We start from the raw sequence: 16,385 nt of genomic DNA, 5'->3' as shown, positions 1-16,385 counted from the left end.
GACTCTCACGGAAAAACTGCACGTTTAGAGAAAAGCATCAAAGAGTGGATCTTAGGAAGATGTGTACCGACTGATTCTAAATATATATTTAAAAAATCATATCTCTCATTGATGGAAGATATATAGAAATGTTTTTAAGAAGCAATAAAACTTATGGGCTCTCGTTCTTTTTTAAATTAAAAAATAAAATGATTTATAACCAACAATAATAAAAATAATAATTTGCAACCAATTTGTAAGAAAAAAATACATATACAGTTACAGCATTTATTACAATATGTTTTCTTAAGGGAAAAAAGAATTTTCTATATTGAAAAATTCTTTTCCTGATTAATACAAGACACCATGCCGTAATAAGAAATCACACAACGGTCAAGAGGCTGTCAAAAGGTTGTCAAAGCTTAAAAAAAACCTTGTTTTCCTTTGTAACATCGATTTTGATTTAAACTCCAAACAGTTTAATTGTTTTTGTTATCACTGGTTTAATGGGCATCGTATGTGGTAAAACGATACGCCTGATTAGTAATCCAATATTTTTCTTTGAAGGACCCGTTTATACGGTTGATGAAGCAATATGCCCGAGGCTATAAATGATATCCAGTTACATTGTTGTGTGAACCTTGCAAGGATGGCTGTCGGCACACGAAAATAATGACTGCTAGAGCTCAAGGGTATTTGCCATTCAAGTACTGTGGTGTAGAGGATCCTGGAAGGCCAGCAATAGGACATCATGAATGTCCTCCAAACTATGAGCCAGCGTATTAGCTCCATGAGACGATCTAGACCTAAATGTCCTCTATGAGACGATCTAGACCTGAATGTCCTTCAGCCAGCGTATTAGCTCCATGAGACGATCTAGACCTAAATGTCCTCAATGAGACGATCTAGACCTGAATGTCCTTCAGCCAGCGTATTAGCTCCATGAGACGATCTAGACCTAAATGTCCTCTATGAGACGATCTAGACCTGAATGTCCTTCAGCCAGCGTATTAGCTCCATGAGACGATCTAGACCTAAATGTTCTCCATGAGACGATCTAGACCTGAATGTCATCGCTGAGGTCCTACAGCTAGCGCAGGTCCTGCGCCAATTTGTCCCACATGGCCTTCATCTCCCGCTCCGAGAGTTGCTCCCCCTGTGGGTAGGGGACGTAAGTGTTGCAGCGGAGGAAGGACATGAGCTCGCCTAGGTTCTTGGCCGCCATGTTCTCTTTGACCAGGAATATCAGCACCGGACGTCCGTCGTGGACCGACTCCATGTTAGCCATCTGAAATAGAAAGGTCAAGGTCATACTACGGTCTAGGCAACCACTACGGTCAAGGCAATGCCGCCATATATAGGCTTACTTAAATGTTTAAATGATTACTAAAGGAAAATGATTCATTAATTCTATTGACCAATCGTACTAAGGTACAGAAATTGAGCCTTTTCGCGATCTGTTATCAACTAATGATGTGGGCTAGGTGGTTAAATTGTTACTAGATAAAACAAAACACGCGGTTAAACTTTTTTGTTAAACTTTTATTTCTTTTTCGTTTATAATTTTAAAATTATCGGCCTACACATTTTTTAGTGAAAAATACACTGTTTATTGTGATTGCAATACTAAAAAAACTGGGTTAGTACGCCTTAAACTAAGATAAAAGAATAAACCAATTTACACGTAGTTAACAATTCTATCTTTTTGAAGGAAAAAAACAACTTTCGTAAGTTTTACTACGCCGTCCCATTAACCTAGTGTAACACAAAAGTGAAACTTTGCACACGTTTTGAGCATTACACTACTTTTCAAGTTTTGTGTTTTCATTTTACTGCAATACTTAGAAAATATTAAAGTTTATGTAAAACCGTCTACTTATTTTTTGTTGTTGTATATTTTCTTATTTAAAAATACATTTAAAAAGTTAAAAAATAAACAGCAAAGTGAATATCTTAAATGAGATTTTGTTTTGAATATTGAGCGAGCAAAGATGGAGAGTTTTGAAAATGTGTTCAATTTAAACATTTCATGGCTTTCGGGGCAGCTAGAACTACAAAATATGATTTTATACATTTTTTTGTTTAGAGAACAAATACCGTGAACAAATAAATCTGTTACATTATCATTAACATGCATAATAAAGAAAAACATTTTTCATGTGGTGTCACCCCTTAGAGCTGAACAATGTGCCAGTCTTGTCTTAAATCAGACACAGATTTCAGTGGTTTTTAAATCAACGCCTAAATTAAATATAACAGTTCATTTTATTTTTTAAAATAACGCATTTTGTTAATAATAGATTATTATTTACTGGCAAACCAAAACTAAACGTTATTTTTTGCTTATAAAGAAAAGGTTTTAATCGTTTAGTTCTAGATTAGAACTGGAATTACTGTTTAGATATTTTTAAAAGCACTTGCAAGCACAATAATAATTCCACCTACCTGGACCTCGTATTTACACCAGTGACTCTTGCAGAAGTTCCCGGTCAGGATGACCAAGGTCCTACGGCACATGCTGACGGCGCTCACGATGTTGGAGGCGATAAAGTTTCCCGCCACAAAGTTGCGCCCGTGGATGTGAACTTTGACCCCTCTTTTGACTAGCTCTGTGGAAGTTATTTATTTTTGGAATTTCGCCATTTTTTGTGTGCGACATTTACTTTCATTTTAAAATGTACTAGCCGTCCCGGCCAGGCCCTGCTCTGGCTTCTGTGAAAAACCTTTCTGTTAAAGACCATTACCTGTGTGTTTAGTAATCATCATAAACCCGGCATTGCACACCCAAACCAAAACCAAAACAACAAAACGCAAACATAACGCTAACACAATTACAAATACAAACGAAAACAAAAACCTAACAACTAACCCAACCACAACCACAAACACCAATACGAACACAAAGAAAAAAAACGAAAAAGCAAACGAAAACAAACCAAATCCAAATGCAAAACCAACCACAAACCCAAAGAAAAAAACACAAACGAAAAAACAAACGAAAACAAACCAAATACAAACGCAAAATCAACCACAAACACAAATACAAACACAAACGAAAACGAAAAAAGAAAGAACAAAAACGAACCAAATCAAAACGCAACCACTAACGCAAACCCAACCTAAACACAAAGAAAACACTAACGCGAACATAAACGCACAGTGCTCAGAGTCTAGCCCGGGGCGGAATCGCCTGTTTCAGCTTAATAAACGACTATAGTACCCCAACTTATTCATAGTCTTTTGCACTCACTTTAATGAACGTAGGCGCGAAACCGAACACGGGAGGCCCGGGACCCCAAATAGCACCCTGTCTGGGCGCCAGAGGACGCACCATGACGTCACCGCCTGATTGAACTTAGTAAACGACTATAGTACATAACTTATTCATAGTCTTTTGAACTCACGCGAACGTATATACCATAGCGTACACCGGAAGGCCCGGAGCGCCAAATAGCACCCTGTCGGGGTGCCGGAGGACGCCCAGATTTGATTCACTTAAAGACTATAGTAACCTTTCTTACCCATAGTCTATCGCACTGTTAAAAACAAAACTATGCAGCATAGCGCTCACATGATAGCCCAGGGTGCCAAATCGAACCGTGCAAGGGCGCCGGCGGACGCGCCTGTTTCAATTTAGTGAACAAAAATGATAATACTCCAAGCTTATCCGTAAATGGAAAGAAATAAACATATAGGATTTGTAGGACCTGGCTTATTAAATGTTATTGATTTAAAAAAAAAAAAATATTGAACAGTATGTTCAGTGTATAGAATAAATAAAAGGCAGTGTTAAAAATACCTAACGACATTGCACTTAATCAATCCCCGCTAATTATGTAATTATTTTTTTTTCTTAACACCAAAAACAAAGTAATAAAATGTAAATTCTTTCTTCTTAAGAATTTTTTTTATTAAAGGGAAGTAACTGTGCAGTCAATACATTTCCGACACAATTTTAGAAATTTTATAAACGTCGATACACTTTTTAAAAATTTTATGTCGCGTTCATAATTGAAAATTATTCTTCTAAGTAAATAGAATGAAAATTGTTTTTAAAGACTTTCAATGGTAATTTTTTGACTCGTAAATTTAGACTTTGAGCACGATAAAAAATCTAACACTTAAATCCGTAGAAGTGTCAACGACAAACTTTTTTTTTTTTGCCACACGTTACAGAACTAAGCTTTATATATTAGACTAGCCGTCCCGGCCAGGCCCTGCTCTGGCTTCTGTGAAAAACCTTTCTGTTAAAGACCATTACCTGTGTGTTTAGTAATCATCATAAACCCGGCATTGCACACCCAAACCCAAACCAAAACAACAAAACGCAAACATAAAGCTAACACAATTACAAATACAAACGAAAACAAAAACCTAACAACTAACCCAACCACAACCACAAACACCAATACGAACACAAAGAAAAAAAAAACAAACGAAAAAGCAAACGAAAACAAACCAAATCCAAATGCAAAACCAACCACAAACCCAAAGAAAAAAACACAGACGAAAAAACAAACGAAAACAAACCAAATACAAACGCAAAACCAACCACAAACACAAATACAAACACAAACGCAAAGAAGATAAAACACAAACGAAAACGAAAAAAGAAAGAACAAAAACGAACCAAATCAAAACGCAACCACTAACGCAAACCCAACCTAAACACAAAGAAAACACTAACGCGATCATAAACGCACAGTGCTCAGAGTCTAGCCCGGGGCGGAATCGCCTGTTTCAGCTTAATAAACGACTATAGTACCCCAACTTATTCATAGTCTTTTGCACTCACTTTAATGAACGTAGGCGCGAAACCGAACACGGGAGGCCCGGGAACCCAAATAGCACCTTGTCTGGGAGCCAGAGGACGCACCATGACGTCACCGCCTGATTGAACTTAGTAAACGACTATAGTACATAACGTATTCATAGTCTTTTGAACTCACGCGAACGTATATACCATAGCGTACACCGGAAGGCCCGGGGCGCCAAATAGCACCCTGTCGGGGTGCCGGAGGACGCCCGGATTTGATTCACTTAAAGACTATAGTAACCTTTCTTACCCATAGTCTATCGCACTGTTAAAAACAAAACTATGCAGCATAGCGCTCACATGATAGCCCAGGGTGCCAAATCGAACCGTGCAAGGGCGCCGGCGGACGCGCCTGTTTCAATTTAGTGAACAAAAATGATAATACTCCAAGCTTATCCGTAAATGGAAAGAAATAAACATATAGGATTTGTAGGACCTGGCTTATTAAATGTTATTGATTTTAAAAAAAAAATTATTGAACAGTATGTTCAGTGTATAGAATAAATAAAAGGCAGTGTTAAAAATACCTAACGACATTGCACTTAATCAATCCCCGCTAATTATGTAATTATTTTTTTTTCTTAACACCAAAAACAAAGTAATAAAATGTAAATTCTTTCTTCTTAAGAATTTTTTTTATTAAAGGGAAGTAACTGTGCAGTCAATACATTTCCGACACAATTTTAGAAATTTTATAAACGTCGATACACTTTTTAAAAATTTTATGTCGCGTTCATAATTGAAAATTATTCTTCTAAGTAAATAGAGTGAAAATTGTTTTTAAAGACTTTCAATGGTAATTTTTTGACTCGTAAATTCAGACTATGAGCACGATAAAAAATCTAACACTTAAATCCATAGAAGTGTCAACGACAAACTTTTTTGTTTTTTGCCACACGTTACAGAACTGAGCTTTATATATTAGACTAGCCGTCCCGGCCAGGCCCTGCTCTGGCTTCTGTGAAAAACCCTTCTGTTAAAGACCATCACCTGTGTGTTTAGTAATCATCATAAACCCGGCATTGCCCACCCAAACCACAACCAACCAAAACCAAAACAACAAAACGCAAACATAACGCTAACACAATTACAAATACAAACGAAAACAAAAACTTACAACAAACCAACCACAACCACAAACACCAATACGAACACAAAGAAAAAAGCAAACGAAAACAAACCAAATCCAAACACAAAACCAACCACAAACACAAACACAAACCCAAAGAAAAAAAACAAACGAAAAAGCAAACGAAAACAAACCAAATACAAACGCAAAACCAACCACAAACCCAAAGAAAAAAAAACACAAAAGAAAAACAAACGAAAACAAACCAAATCCAAACGCAAAACCAACCTCAAACACAAATACAAACACAAACCCAATGAAAATAAAACACAAACGAAAACGAAAAAAGAAAGAACAAAAACGAACCAAATCAAAACGCAACCACTAACGCAAACCCAACCTAAACACAAAGAAAACACTAACGCGAATATAAACGCAAAGTGCTCACGGGGCTGAATCGCCTACTTCAACTTAATAAACGACTATAGTACCCCAACTTATTCATAGTCTTTTGCACTCACTTTAGTGAACGTAGGCGCGAAACCGAACACGGGAGGCCCGGGACCCCAAAAAGCACCCTGTCTGGGCGCCAGAGGACGCACCATGACGTCACCGCCTGATTGAACTTAGTTAACGCCTATAGTGCATAACTTATTTATAGTCTTTTGAACTCACGCGAACGTAGATACCATAGCGTACACCGGAAGGCCCGGGGCGCCAAATAGCACCCTGTCGGGGTGCCGGAGGACGCCCGGATTTGATTCACTTAAAGACTATAGTAACCTTTCTTATCCATAGTCTATCGCACTGTTTAAAACAAAATTATGCAGCATAGCGCTCACATGATAGCCCAGGGTGCCAAATCAAACCGTGCAGGGGCGCCGGCGGACGCGCCTGTTTCAATTTAGTGAACAAAAATGATAATACTCCAAGCTTATCCGTAAATGGAAAGAAATAAACGTATATGATTTGTAGGACCTGGCTTATTAAATGTTATTGATTTTAAAAAAAAATAATAATTATTGAACAGTATGTTCAGTGTATAGAATAAATAAAAGGCAGTGTTAAAAATACCTAACGACATTGCACTTAATCAATCCCCGCTAATTGTGTAATTATTTTTTTTTTCTTAACACCAAAAACAAAGTAATAAAATGTTAATTCTCTCTTCTTAAGGATTTATTTTTCATTAAAGGGAAGTAACTTGCAGTCAATACATTTCCGACACAATTTTAGAAATTTTATAAACGTCGATACACTTTTTAAAAATTTTATGTCGCGTTCATAATTAAAAATTATTCTTCTAAGTAAATAGAATGAAAATTGTTTTTAAAGACTTTCAATGGTAATTTTTCGACTCGTAAATTTAGACTTTGAGCACGATAAAAAATCTAACACTTAAATCCGTAGAAGTGTCAACGACAAACTTTTTTGTTTTTTGCCACACGTTACAGAACTGAGCTTTATATATTAGATTCATTCCCTAAAATGTAATTCATTATGTTTTCACATTGTATTAACTTTATAACTGATTTAAATCGTTCTTTTTAATAGACAAATTCTTTTTAACTTATTTTTTAAATTGACAAACGGATGGACGGGAGTGGTATGGTGTAGAGGTGGAGTGGTATGGTGTAGAGGTGGAGTGGTATGGTGTAGAGGTGGAGTGGTATGGTGTAGAGGTGGAGTGGTATGGTGTAGAGGTGGAGTGGTATGGTGTAGAGGTGGAGTGGTATGGTGTAGAGGTGGAGTGGTATGGTGTAGAGGTGGAGTGGTATGGTGTAGAGGTGGAGTGGTATGGTGTAGAGGTGGAGTGGTATGGGATGAGATGCTTTGCTGACCGTGGTGTTAGCTGTATATATATATATATATATATATAAATATATATATATATATATATATATATATATATATATATATATATATATATATATATATATATATATATACATATATATACATATATATATATATATATATATATATATATATATATATATATATATATATATACATGTTTTTTTCTTTGGGTTTGTGTTTGTGGTTGGTTTTGCGTTTGGATTTGGTTTGTTTTCGTTTGCTTTTTCGTTTTTTTTTCTTTGTGTTCGTATTGGTGTTTGTGGTTGTGGTTGGGTTTGTTGTTAGGTTTTTGTTTTCGTTTGCTTTTTTGTTTGTTTTTTCTTTGTGTTTGTATTGGTGTTTGTGATTGTGGTTGGGTTTGTTGTTAGGTTTTTGTTTTCGTTTGTATTTGTAATTGTGTTAGCGTTATGTTTGCGTTTTGTTGTTTTGGTTGGTTGTGGTTTGGGTGGGCAATGCCGGGTTTATGATGATTACTAAACACACAGGTAATGGTCTTTAACAGAAAGGTTTTTCACAGAAGCAGTGTGCAGTTCTTTTTTTTCTACGAGATTCTGTTCTATTTTAAAAAGTTTAAGTAATTAAAAATGGATTAAAAATCATGTCTATATCCCGAGTTGCCATCCCCTGTTGTTTTATATAAGAATATTTGAGAAAGTTTAGGGTAGATCATTCCAGGTTTATTATTTTTTTTGTTTTGTTAATCTTTTGGAATACTAAACAACTGATCCGGCCAGGTAATGCCCTGGCTAAATATAAATCATGTATAATGTGTAAAAATAATGCTAATTCAATATTAATGGAAGTATTGAGGAAGTCTTTCAAGTAAGTAGATTTAAAAAGTATTTTTACTGTAATATTCACCTTAACTCAAAGAGTAAGTCATTTAATTTCTTGATTATTAATTTTAAAGAAAAAAAATTCGTGTATAAACTTCCAACATTTTTTTATGCTGACCAAATAAAAAGGAAACCATAAGTAACTAATGACCCAGCTCGGCTTTTTTTTTTTAAAATCAAAGAACAATCAACACAAAGGTAATTGGGTTAAACCGAAATAGCCATAAAATATGTAATTGGCAAATAGACAATGTGATTATCAAGGAAACTTCAACACCCTAATATGTATATTACCAAAAGATACATTATCTTCTCCTAAAGACTTACCCGGCTCGACAATCTCAAGGACGAAAAGTTCATCCGGGTTGGCGTAGGAGATAAAAACGTCATAGTCAAATTTGTTGCCTTTTGTCTCGTGTCGTCTATGGAAGTTCAGCATCGCCGCGTGGTACAGGTACCGCAGGCTCCACCGGAAGCGGAAGATCATGAGACCGATGAGAGCAATCAGCACGAGCAGCGTGGCGGCAACAACAAACAGGAAGAGCTTCTCGTTGGATGCGCACTCTTTGTTCAGCAGCTCCACGGTTTTGTTGTAGCCGTCGGTCAAGCGTACGTACACATCGTCGTGAGCACAGATATAGTTCTTGAACGACTTAAAGCCCGGAGACTTGACCATCCAGGTTAGGAATTTCAAGTTTTGACACGTGCAAAGAATAGGGCAGTTGTTAAGCTCCACCTCAACCGGTATCTGGTGGTCAATCAGCCAATCAATGCTTTCCATCACGTCATCAGGAAGTGACGAGATCGAATTGTGACTCAGATTTAACAGTCTCAAGTTTTTCATCCCACTGATATTTACATTAAATTCCGAAAGACGATTGTTTGACAGATCTAGAATAGTAAGATTATTGAGACCGATGAATAAACCATAACTTAAATTTTGAATGGTGTTAATAGAAAGATCTAACTTTTTCAGACTTGTCAAATTAGCGAAAACAGGATCGTCAAGAGTGTTTAAAAAATCCCCAAGTAGGTTTGTGCCGAGGTTAAGATTCTCCAAACGCGGGAAATTGGAGAAAAACGTCCACTCCAGGGAACTAACATAGCTCGAATAGATACTGAGAGTGGTCAAATGATTGAAGCCGATGAACGGACCTTGCAGCTCAGGCAAAAAGTTTCTGTCCAACACAAGGTCTGTCAGGGAGTTGTTGCTGTCTATCGTCAGCCGTGACAGACGGTACTGCAACTCAGCGTTAACCATTTCTATCCGGGACAGTTGTGGTGGGAGGTGGAATACTAGAGCGTTGTCATCCCCAACGCTTCTCCTCTTGCGGTTGGAATGAAAATGTTCGATGAATTCTTTCTTGTATGATGTGGGGATGTTGTAGAGGAAATCTTCGCCGTTGATCAGTAAAGTCTGGAGTTTGGTCAGTTTTGGGAGAAATTCAAGGAAAACCCCGAACACGATTCGGTTTTTTCCGATGTCCAGAAGAGTTAAGTTTGGGGGGAGATGGTCGAACGTATCGTTGTCTATCTTCTCAATGCTGTTCCCCGCGACCTTGAGAGTGGTCAAGGACTTGGGGAGGTTGGTCACGTGACTGGCATTGACTTGAGTTCCGGTGGAGTAGCGCCACTCGATGGTGCTAACGTCCAGCCACCACAGGTTCGTGTTGTTCCTCAGCCCGTGCATGATATGCTGCAGGTGTTTGATTCCAATGTCCTCGTTGTAGTGGATGTCCAGCATCTCTAGGCTCACCAAAGGCGTGAAGGCATCCTTGTCAATATGCCCCCCACGTAGGTGGCAGTTGCTGAGGTTGAGGACCTTGATGTGTCCCAGGTACTGGAATGTCGTGTTGCTTAAACTAGTTATATTACAGTATCCGTCCAGATAGCCAGTCACGGTCAAGTTGACCAATGAAGTCATCCTACTAAATCCCACTCCAAACGACGCGTTCGTCAGCCCGTCTATATAAAGCGCCTTCAAGTTTTTCAAGTCAGATAGCGCTAAATCTGGGTAACTAAAATTGTTCCCTCCTACCGCCGAGTTAAAGTTTTTATTCAACCTCAAGGCCGTGAGGGACACCAAAGGCTTGAAGACACCCACGGGAAACGTGTCAGGGGTCATCGCTAGGGAATTATCGTCTAGTCGGAGAAACGTCAAGTTTTCCAGACCCAAAAACGAGCTTTCGTTCAGCTTTGAAATGTTGTTTGAATTCAAATGCAATATTTTAAGGCGTGAGTAATTTCCAAACGCACTGTATTTTATCTCAGTTAAATCGTTGTTGTACAGGTCAAGTTTTGTTATGTTAGGCGGCAGTTTGTCAGGGACGGACGTCAGGCGAAGGCCGCTGCAATCACAGCAATTTGTTTCGTTGTAGCACCTACATCCCGAATATATGCAGTAGGAAGTAGAATTGCATGCTGGGCTTTTTGTAGCTTCAAGAAAACATTCTAATTTGTAGTTGTTTTTGAGGTTAGAGGTCATTTTGTTATTGACATGTAAGTCCAGTGTTTGCTTGTTAGTGCGACTAGGTGAGGACTTTTGTAGTTCAATGTTTTTTGTGGGGTCGGCGTCTTTTTTATCAACATCGTGAACAGGAGCAACATCGTTGGATGGGATCACCATACGAATCAAATTATTAACTTTTTGATTGGTTGACTTATTATCAGACCAGGTATTTTTATAACCCGAATTTGAATTAATTTCGCCAGTAACCGAAGACGTCATTTCCGGAGGACGCAAATCGTATTCCTCCGATCCATTGGTTAAAACAGCCAGAAGCAAACACGAGAGAGTAAATTTTGTTATCATGACTGCGATTGGTCCAATACCTGGAAGATTTAAATGTTAGTGATGAAGTTTTTCTTAGGTTTTTAAAATTAAACTATGGAGTAGGACACATACAAACAATCAGCACGCGATAATTATAGATGATGTTTAAGTATACACACTCAAAGCATGGTTGTATAAGATCACCGTCTAGATACTTAGACTTTAAACCTAACCCAAACCATTACCACAGTTAGTGTTAGCATGATTCTAACCAAGTACTAAACCCTTATCGTTTCTCTCAAGAGCTTCACAGAAAACTGTAGAACACGATTAGTCTGGAAACCAGCTGATCAAACTTGTTCAGTTGTACGACGGTTTGACTGCTGAGAGATCACGATTTTGAACCCGCGTCTTCGGGTTCGCGGTTTACAAACCCTGTCAAGTGGCCATTGGTAAAGAAAAGTAATGTAGGTGAAGTAGAGAGGTGTAAACATTACAGACGTCTGCAGACGTATGGAAGAGAGCAGTCACGTGACTTGCCGGAAGTTCCGAGTCAAAACACTTGGAAATCATCCGGAAGTGAAACATGCCAGCGTGCATGGGGGGAAGACTTTTTGGTATCTGTGTTGTCACGTGGGTGTACAGCAATTTCCGACCACGTGACGGCCATGTCGTGTCTGATAACCCAGGCCAAGCAATGTGTACAAACGTCAACAGCCGCTCGGGTTAAATGTCAACAATTAGCATGTACACATGCCACACTATATACATTGTGTACACCTGACGCAAACCGTATGACGATTTGCAGTTACCTAGCAGTTACCCACTTACGAAACAATTAATTGTAACTGAATTTTATAAATGGGTTCTACTATTGTTAGACTCTCACAGAAACCTTAGTTCTTTTCTGTCTTTGAAATACTTAAAAAAACTATCAAGTAGATTACAAAATACTTTTCTACTGTTTTGTCGGAGATGTTGGTCCCTTTCTTTTGACATCAGTGCCATCTAATCTAGTTAAGATTAATCTAATCTAGTTAAGATTAATTTAATCTAGTTAAGATTAATCTAATCTAGTTAAGATTTAGCTAATCTAATTATCATTTATCTAATCTAGTTAAGATTAAGCTAATCTAATTATGATTTATCTAATCTAGTTAAGATTAAGTTTATTTGCCAACTAATCACACACCCACACCTTTAAATTAAAATTTAAAAAAAATTTAAAAAAGGGGGGAGGGGGATTTAGGTGTGATTAGTCATATCCAGATATTCTCATTACTAGAGCTGAAGATACTTTAACTCAAGGGCTAGAGATAAGAATATCCCTAGTTATAGAGTTGAGTTGAAGTATCATCAGCGATATCTATGAATATGTGGGTATGACTAATCTATAAGCAGCAATCATAGGCACACTTCTCGATGGAGAAATATATTGAAGAAACCAAGGACACCAGGAAATAACAGTAGAGGCGATTTTAGGCGAGTGATAGTATCGCTACACTAATCCTAGCCATGACATTAACCATAGCAATATTCCTGACCCTAACTCTGACCTATAAATCCATGACCTATACACTAACAGAAATACCGGCAGATAAACAGGCAAGACACGATTCTGCATAATGCGACTAGCGGTTTGTTAAGAGTCGAGAGTCTTATCCAAGAAAAAAGTACATATTTGCTCTAGTAGTCGTGTATGTACGTAGCGGTGCTCATGACGCGGACATCTACTGCATGCAGTTGTAGTGGCCAATCAAACACTACAGGTATAGCTGCAGGTATAGCTGCAGGTATAGCTGCAGGTATAGCTGAATAACTCAACTGAGAAGTGGGGGAACACAAGGCACCACCAAGTGTTCAAACTTCCAGCCATGTATGGTGTGTTGGTTAAAAATAGCAACACAAATCTGTTTATGACGGGGGTGGGGGGGGAGCACATTTTGTACACATACCCAGACATGATAAGAAATTAGAAAAGATTAATTTAACCAAATAAACTGGGATTTGTATCCCAGCTTTGGGATAAGAGGCCACACTAAAAGGGTAACACCCCCACATGAAGGGGGTAATACAGTAGCGTAGCGAGGGGGGGGGGGACATATGTCCCCGGGCGCCGACCTCTTGTATATCCCACTCTATAGACCTTGTATATCCCACTCTGTAGACCTTCTATATCCCACTCTGTAGAACGTGTATATCCCACTCTGTAGACCTTGTATATCCCACTCTATAGACCTTGTATATCCCACTCTATAGACCTTGTATATCCCACTCTGTAGACCTTGTATATCCCACTCTATAGACCTTGTATATCCCACTCTATAGACCTTGTATATCCCACTCTGTAGACCTTGTATATCCCACTCTGTAGACCTTTTGTGTGCCCACTGCAGCCAGCCGGTTTCATGTTTTTAAGATACATTAGTTTTATTGACATGATTATGTTTTTTTTAAAAATCTAGCTAAATCTTAAACTCTCTAGTTCCAGTTGTCCATCTTTTCTGAAGTTTCCTTCCAATCATCTTCAGGTAAGGACCTTTTAGCTCAACCGGCACAGGTGCCTAACCCCGAATTAATTCAACTTCGTTTACAAAAACAAATGATTGTCTACCACTACAATTACACTCACAATATTATACAGGCTCTATATACAATACCTGATCGGATGATTAAATTAACTAAATGTAACAAAACTTATAGCTTGGTAAAATGTAAAAGATAATAATTTAAATTGGCCGATTTGGAAGAGTGGTTGTTTTATTACTAAGATCGTGGTATATTTTCCCATGTATTTTATTCGTTTTATAACTGAGATCATTGTGTTGTATTTGCCCTTGTATTTCATTTTTAAAAAAATCATTTTGTGGGTTGGCGTCTTTCCAGTTAGGGCTCTACGTTACACCACCACTGATACAGCGCAGTCATTAAGGTATTAAGTGCATTGAGGTATTGAGTAAGATATTGATTGGAAAAGTAATCCTAGACGCACTTAAGTATGGCACTTGGTGCTTTTATCAATATCCGAATCTTAAGCTTTGGAGTATTTTAAAAGAAAAGTCAAACTTGCCATACCTGATAAGAGAAGCTTTAAAAAACAACAGCTTACCTGAGTGTTTGGCTCTTCGTATTGACACGTTCAACCAAACTCGTGTAAAAACTGTTTATCAAAAGCTGCATCAAAGTGCGCCATTTTCGTACAGCGCTAGTGAAAGACTGTCGTCGCAGACCTTGAGCCTACCACGAGTGTCACATGACCCCGAGGTTATTTTTAGATACTCTTGTCATGAAAAAAAACTGAGGGGATTCCCGTAGACTGCGACAAAGCTTATCGTTGTTCATAGTTATAACTCAAAGTGTCAAGCATGGGGGGTACAAAACTGAGAAGGTCAAGGCAGTTAGAATACCCCCCCACCCCCCATGGAAAGATAAAAACTTAAAAAAAAACTAAGTTAATAAATACTAATAAGAGAAGACCTTTAAAGAAACTATTAGACTTGATTGCAATGTATCATCTTGGTTCTTCTGCCACAGCTGTCTGGGCATCCTGGGGAAAGGGGGGGGGGGGGTCAGAGTTGGATGTTTGATACAGACAGGTATGTCGTCAACCCTCACCACCCCTCCCCCATTTCCCTTATATTATAAAAAAAAAACGTTTTATTGTAGGCCTGTAATATTACACAGCGTTCACACTGGCGACATGTAAACTTGTCTAGAAAAAGAAAATTCGCAACAAGTATACACGTTCCGTGGGAAAAATGTTTTTATGTAACATTAACTTGTATGTTTTTTTCTCGACATATATAGCACACATGTAAATGTGGTGTTAGTGGTTGAACTTGTTGTATGGAGCGGGGGGGGGGGGGGGGACGTAAGTGTTTGAGTGGCTTTTAAAAAGACCACAATTTTTTTTAAAAATCCGACAAAGATGTAATATATTGTCTTTGATTAACTTATTTATTAAACAATAAAAAAAAAAGATATTGTGAACTAAAGAAAAGCTTACAATAAAAATAATATCAACTGTTTTATACCCTAAAGGAACTTTTTTTTTCTACAACGTCATTTGGGCATTCGTACAGGAAAAGTTAAAGCAAGATTAAATTGCGGGGCTGGTGACAAAATTCTAGACTCTAGCAACTCCACTACCACGGTTCCAACTATTTCTATAGAGAAGTGGGTATTAAATTATTATTAAATCATGCCCAAGTCATAATTTTTATTTTTAAAAAAAATACACCCTTTTGAGACCAGTCTTTGTACCCTCTCCCCCACCCCTTCTTTTCACAACCTCTATCGTTGAGGTAACGCTATAGAGCTCAATATGTAAATCATTTTCTCAATGCAGGCTGTCGTATCTTACCTGACTTGCCTTACCGTGAGATCCAAGCAATACATTCAGATTGAAATCCCGGGCTGTCTCGTGAGTTTTTATTTACCACAAGACCCGCTTTCTGTAGCTAGCAGTTCACGCAGTACAAAACAAGCGCTACGGTTGGGGAGTTCCGCTCGCTTTGTCAAAATGTGTTGTCGAAGGCCAAATGTAAATAAATATACAGTTATGGGCGGTTCTTGTGTGAAAAACTGGGGCGGAATGTAAAAAGGGAGGGGGGGGGGGGGGTATGAAGATGTCTGAATTGGTTTGGGGTTCAGTGTAAAATAATATGGCTATGAATGGGGGTGTTTGGATTAGCGTTAGGGTTCAATCACCAAAAAGGAGGGGGGGGGGAGCCTGGAAGGGGGTGCTTTGAAGATGAGTTGCTTAAAGGCTCGCGGGTTATTTTGGTCTACAGCAATGTTGAGTGTAAACACAGCCGAACTTAGAATAGGTTAACTTTTAACCATTTAACCACATAACCATTGACCTTAAACCACACACGTGACCATGGGTCATATACGTGACCTTGCCCGCCACCAGCTACTGGTACACCCGGTAACCCGCCATTAGCTATATTTCACACCCGAGAACCACTGCTGCCCTCACACATAACCACCGCCCTCACACATAACCACCGCCTGCTGCCCTCACACATAACCACTGCCCTCACACAT

At 38.3% G+C, this 16,385-nt stretch overlaps 1 protein-coding gene across 1 annotated transcript; it reads right to left on the bottom strand.

Moving 5' to 3' along the window:
• Positions 1–352: 352 nt before the first annotated feature.
• Positions 353–14,426, bottom strand: LOC131955076 (toll-like receptor 4). Its single transcript, XM_059319030.1, has 4 exons — positions 14,409–14,426; positions 8,888–11,392; positions 2,425–2,588; positions 353–1,267 (listed from the first exon to the last, which is right to left on the bottom strand). The coding sequence occupies exons 2-4, from the start codon at positions 11,370–11,372 to the stop codon at positions 1,070–1,072; spliced, it is 2,847 nt and encodes a 948-aa protein (XP_059175013.1). The 5' UTR covers positions 11,373–11,392; positions 14,409–14,426; the 3' UTR covers positions 353–1,069.
• Between the last annotated feature and the right edge of the window lie 1,959 nt (positions 14,427–16,385).

This window comes from Physella acuta, unplaced genomic scaffold (assembly GCF_028476545.2).
Source record: "Physella acuta isolate Inbredline_101_S28 unplaced genomic scaffold, ASM2847654v3 ptg001052l, whole genome shotgun sequence".
NCBI lineage: Eukaryota > Metazoa > Mollusca > Gastropoda > Physidae > Physella > Physella acuta.
The sequence above is the reverse complement of the archived record's forward strand: the minus strand, read 5'-3'. Positions and strand labels throughout refer to the sequence as shown.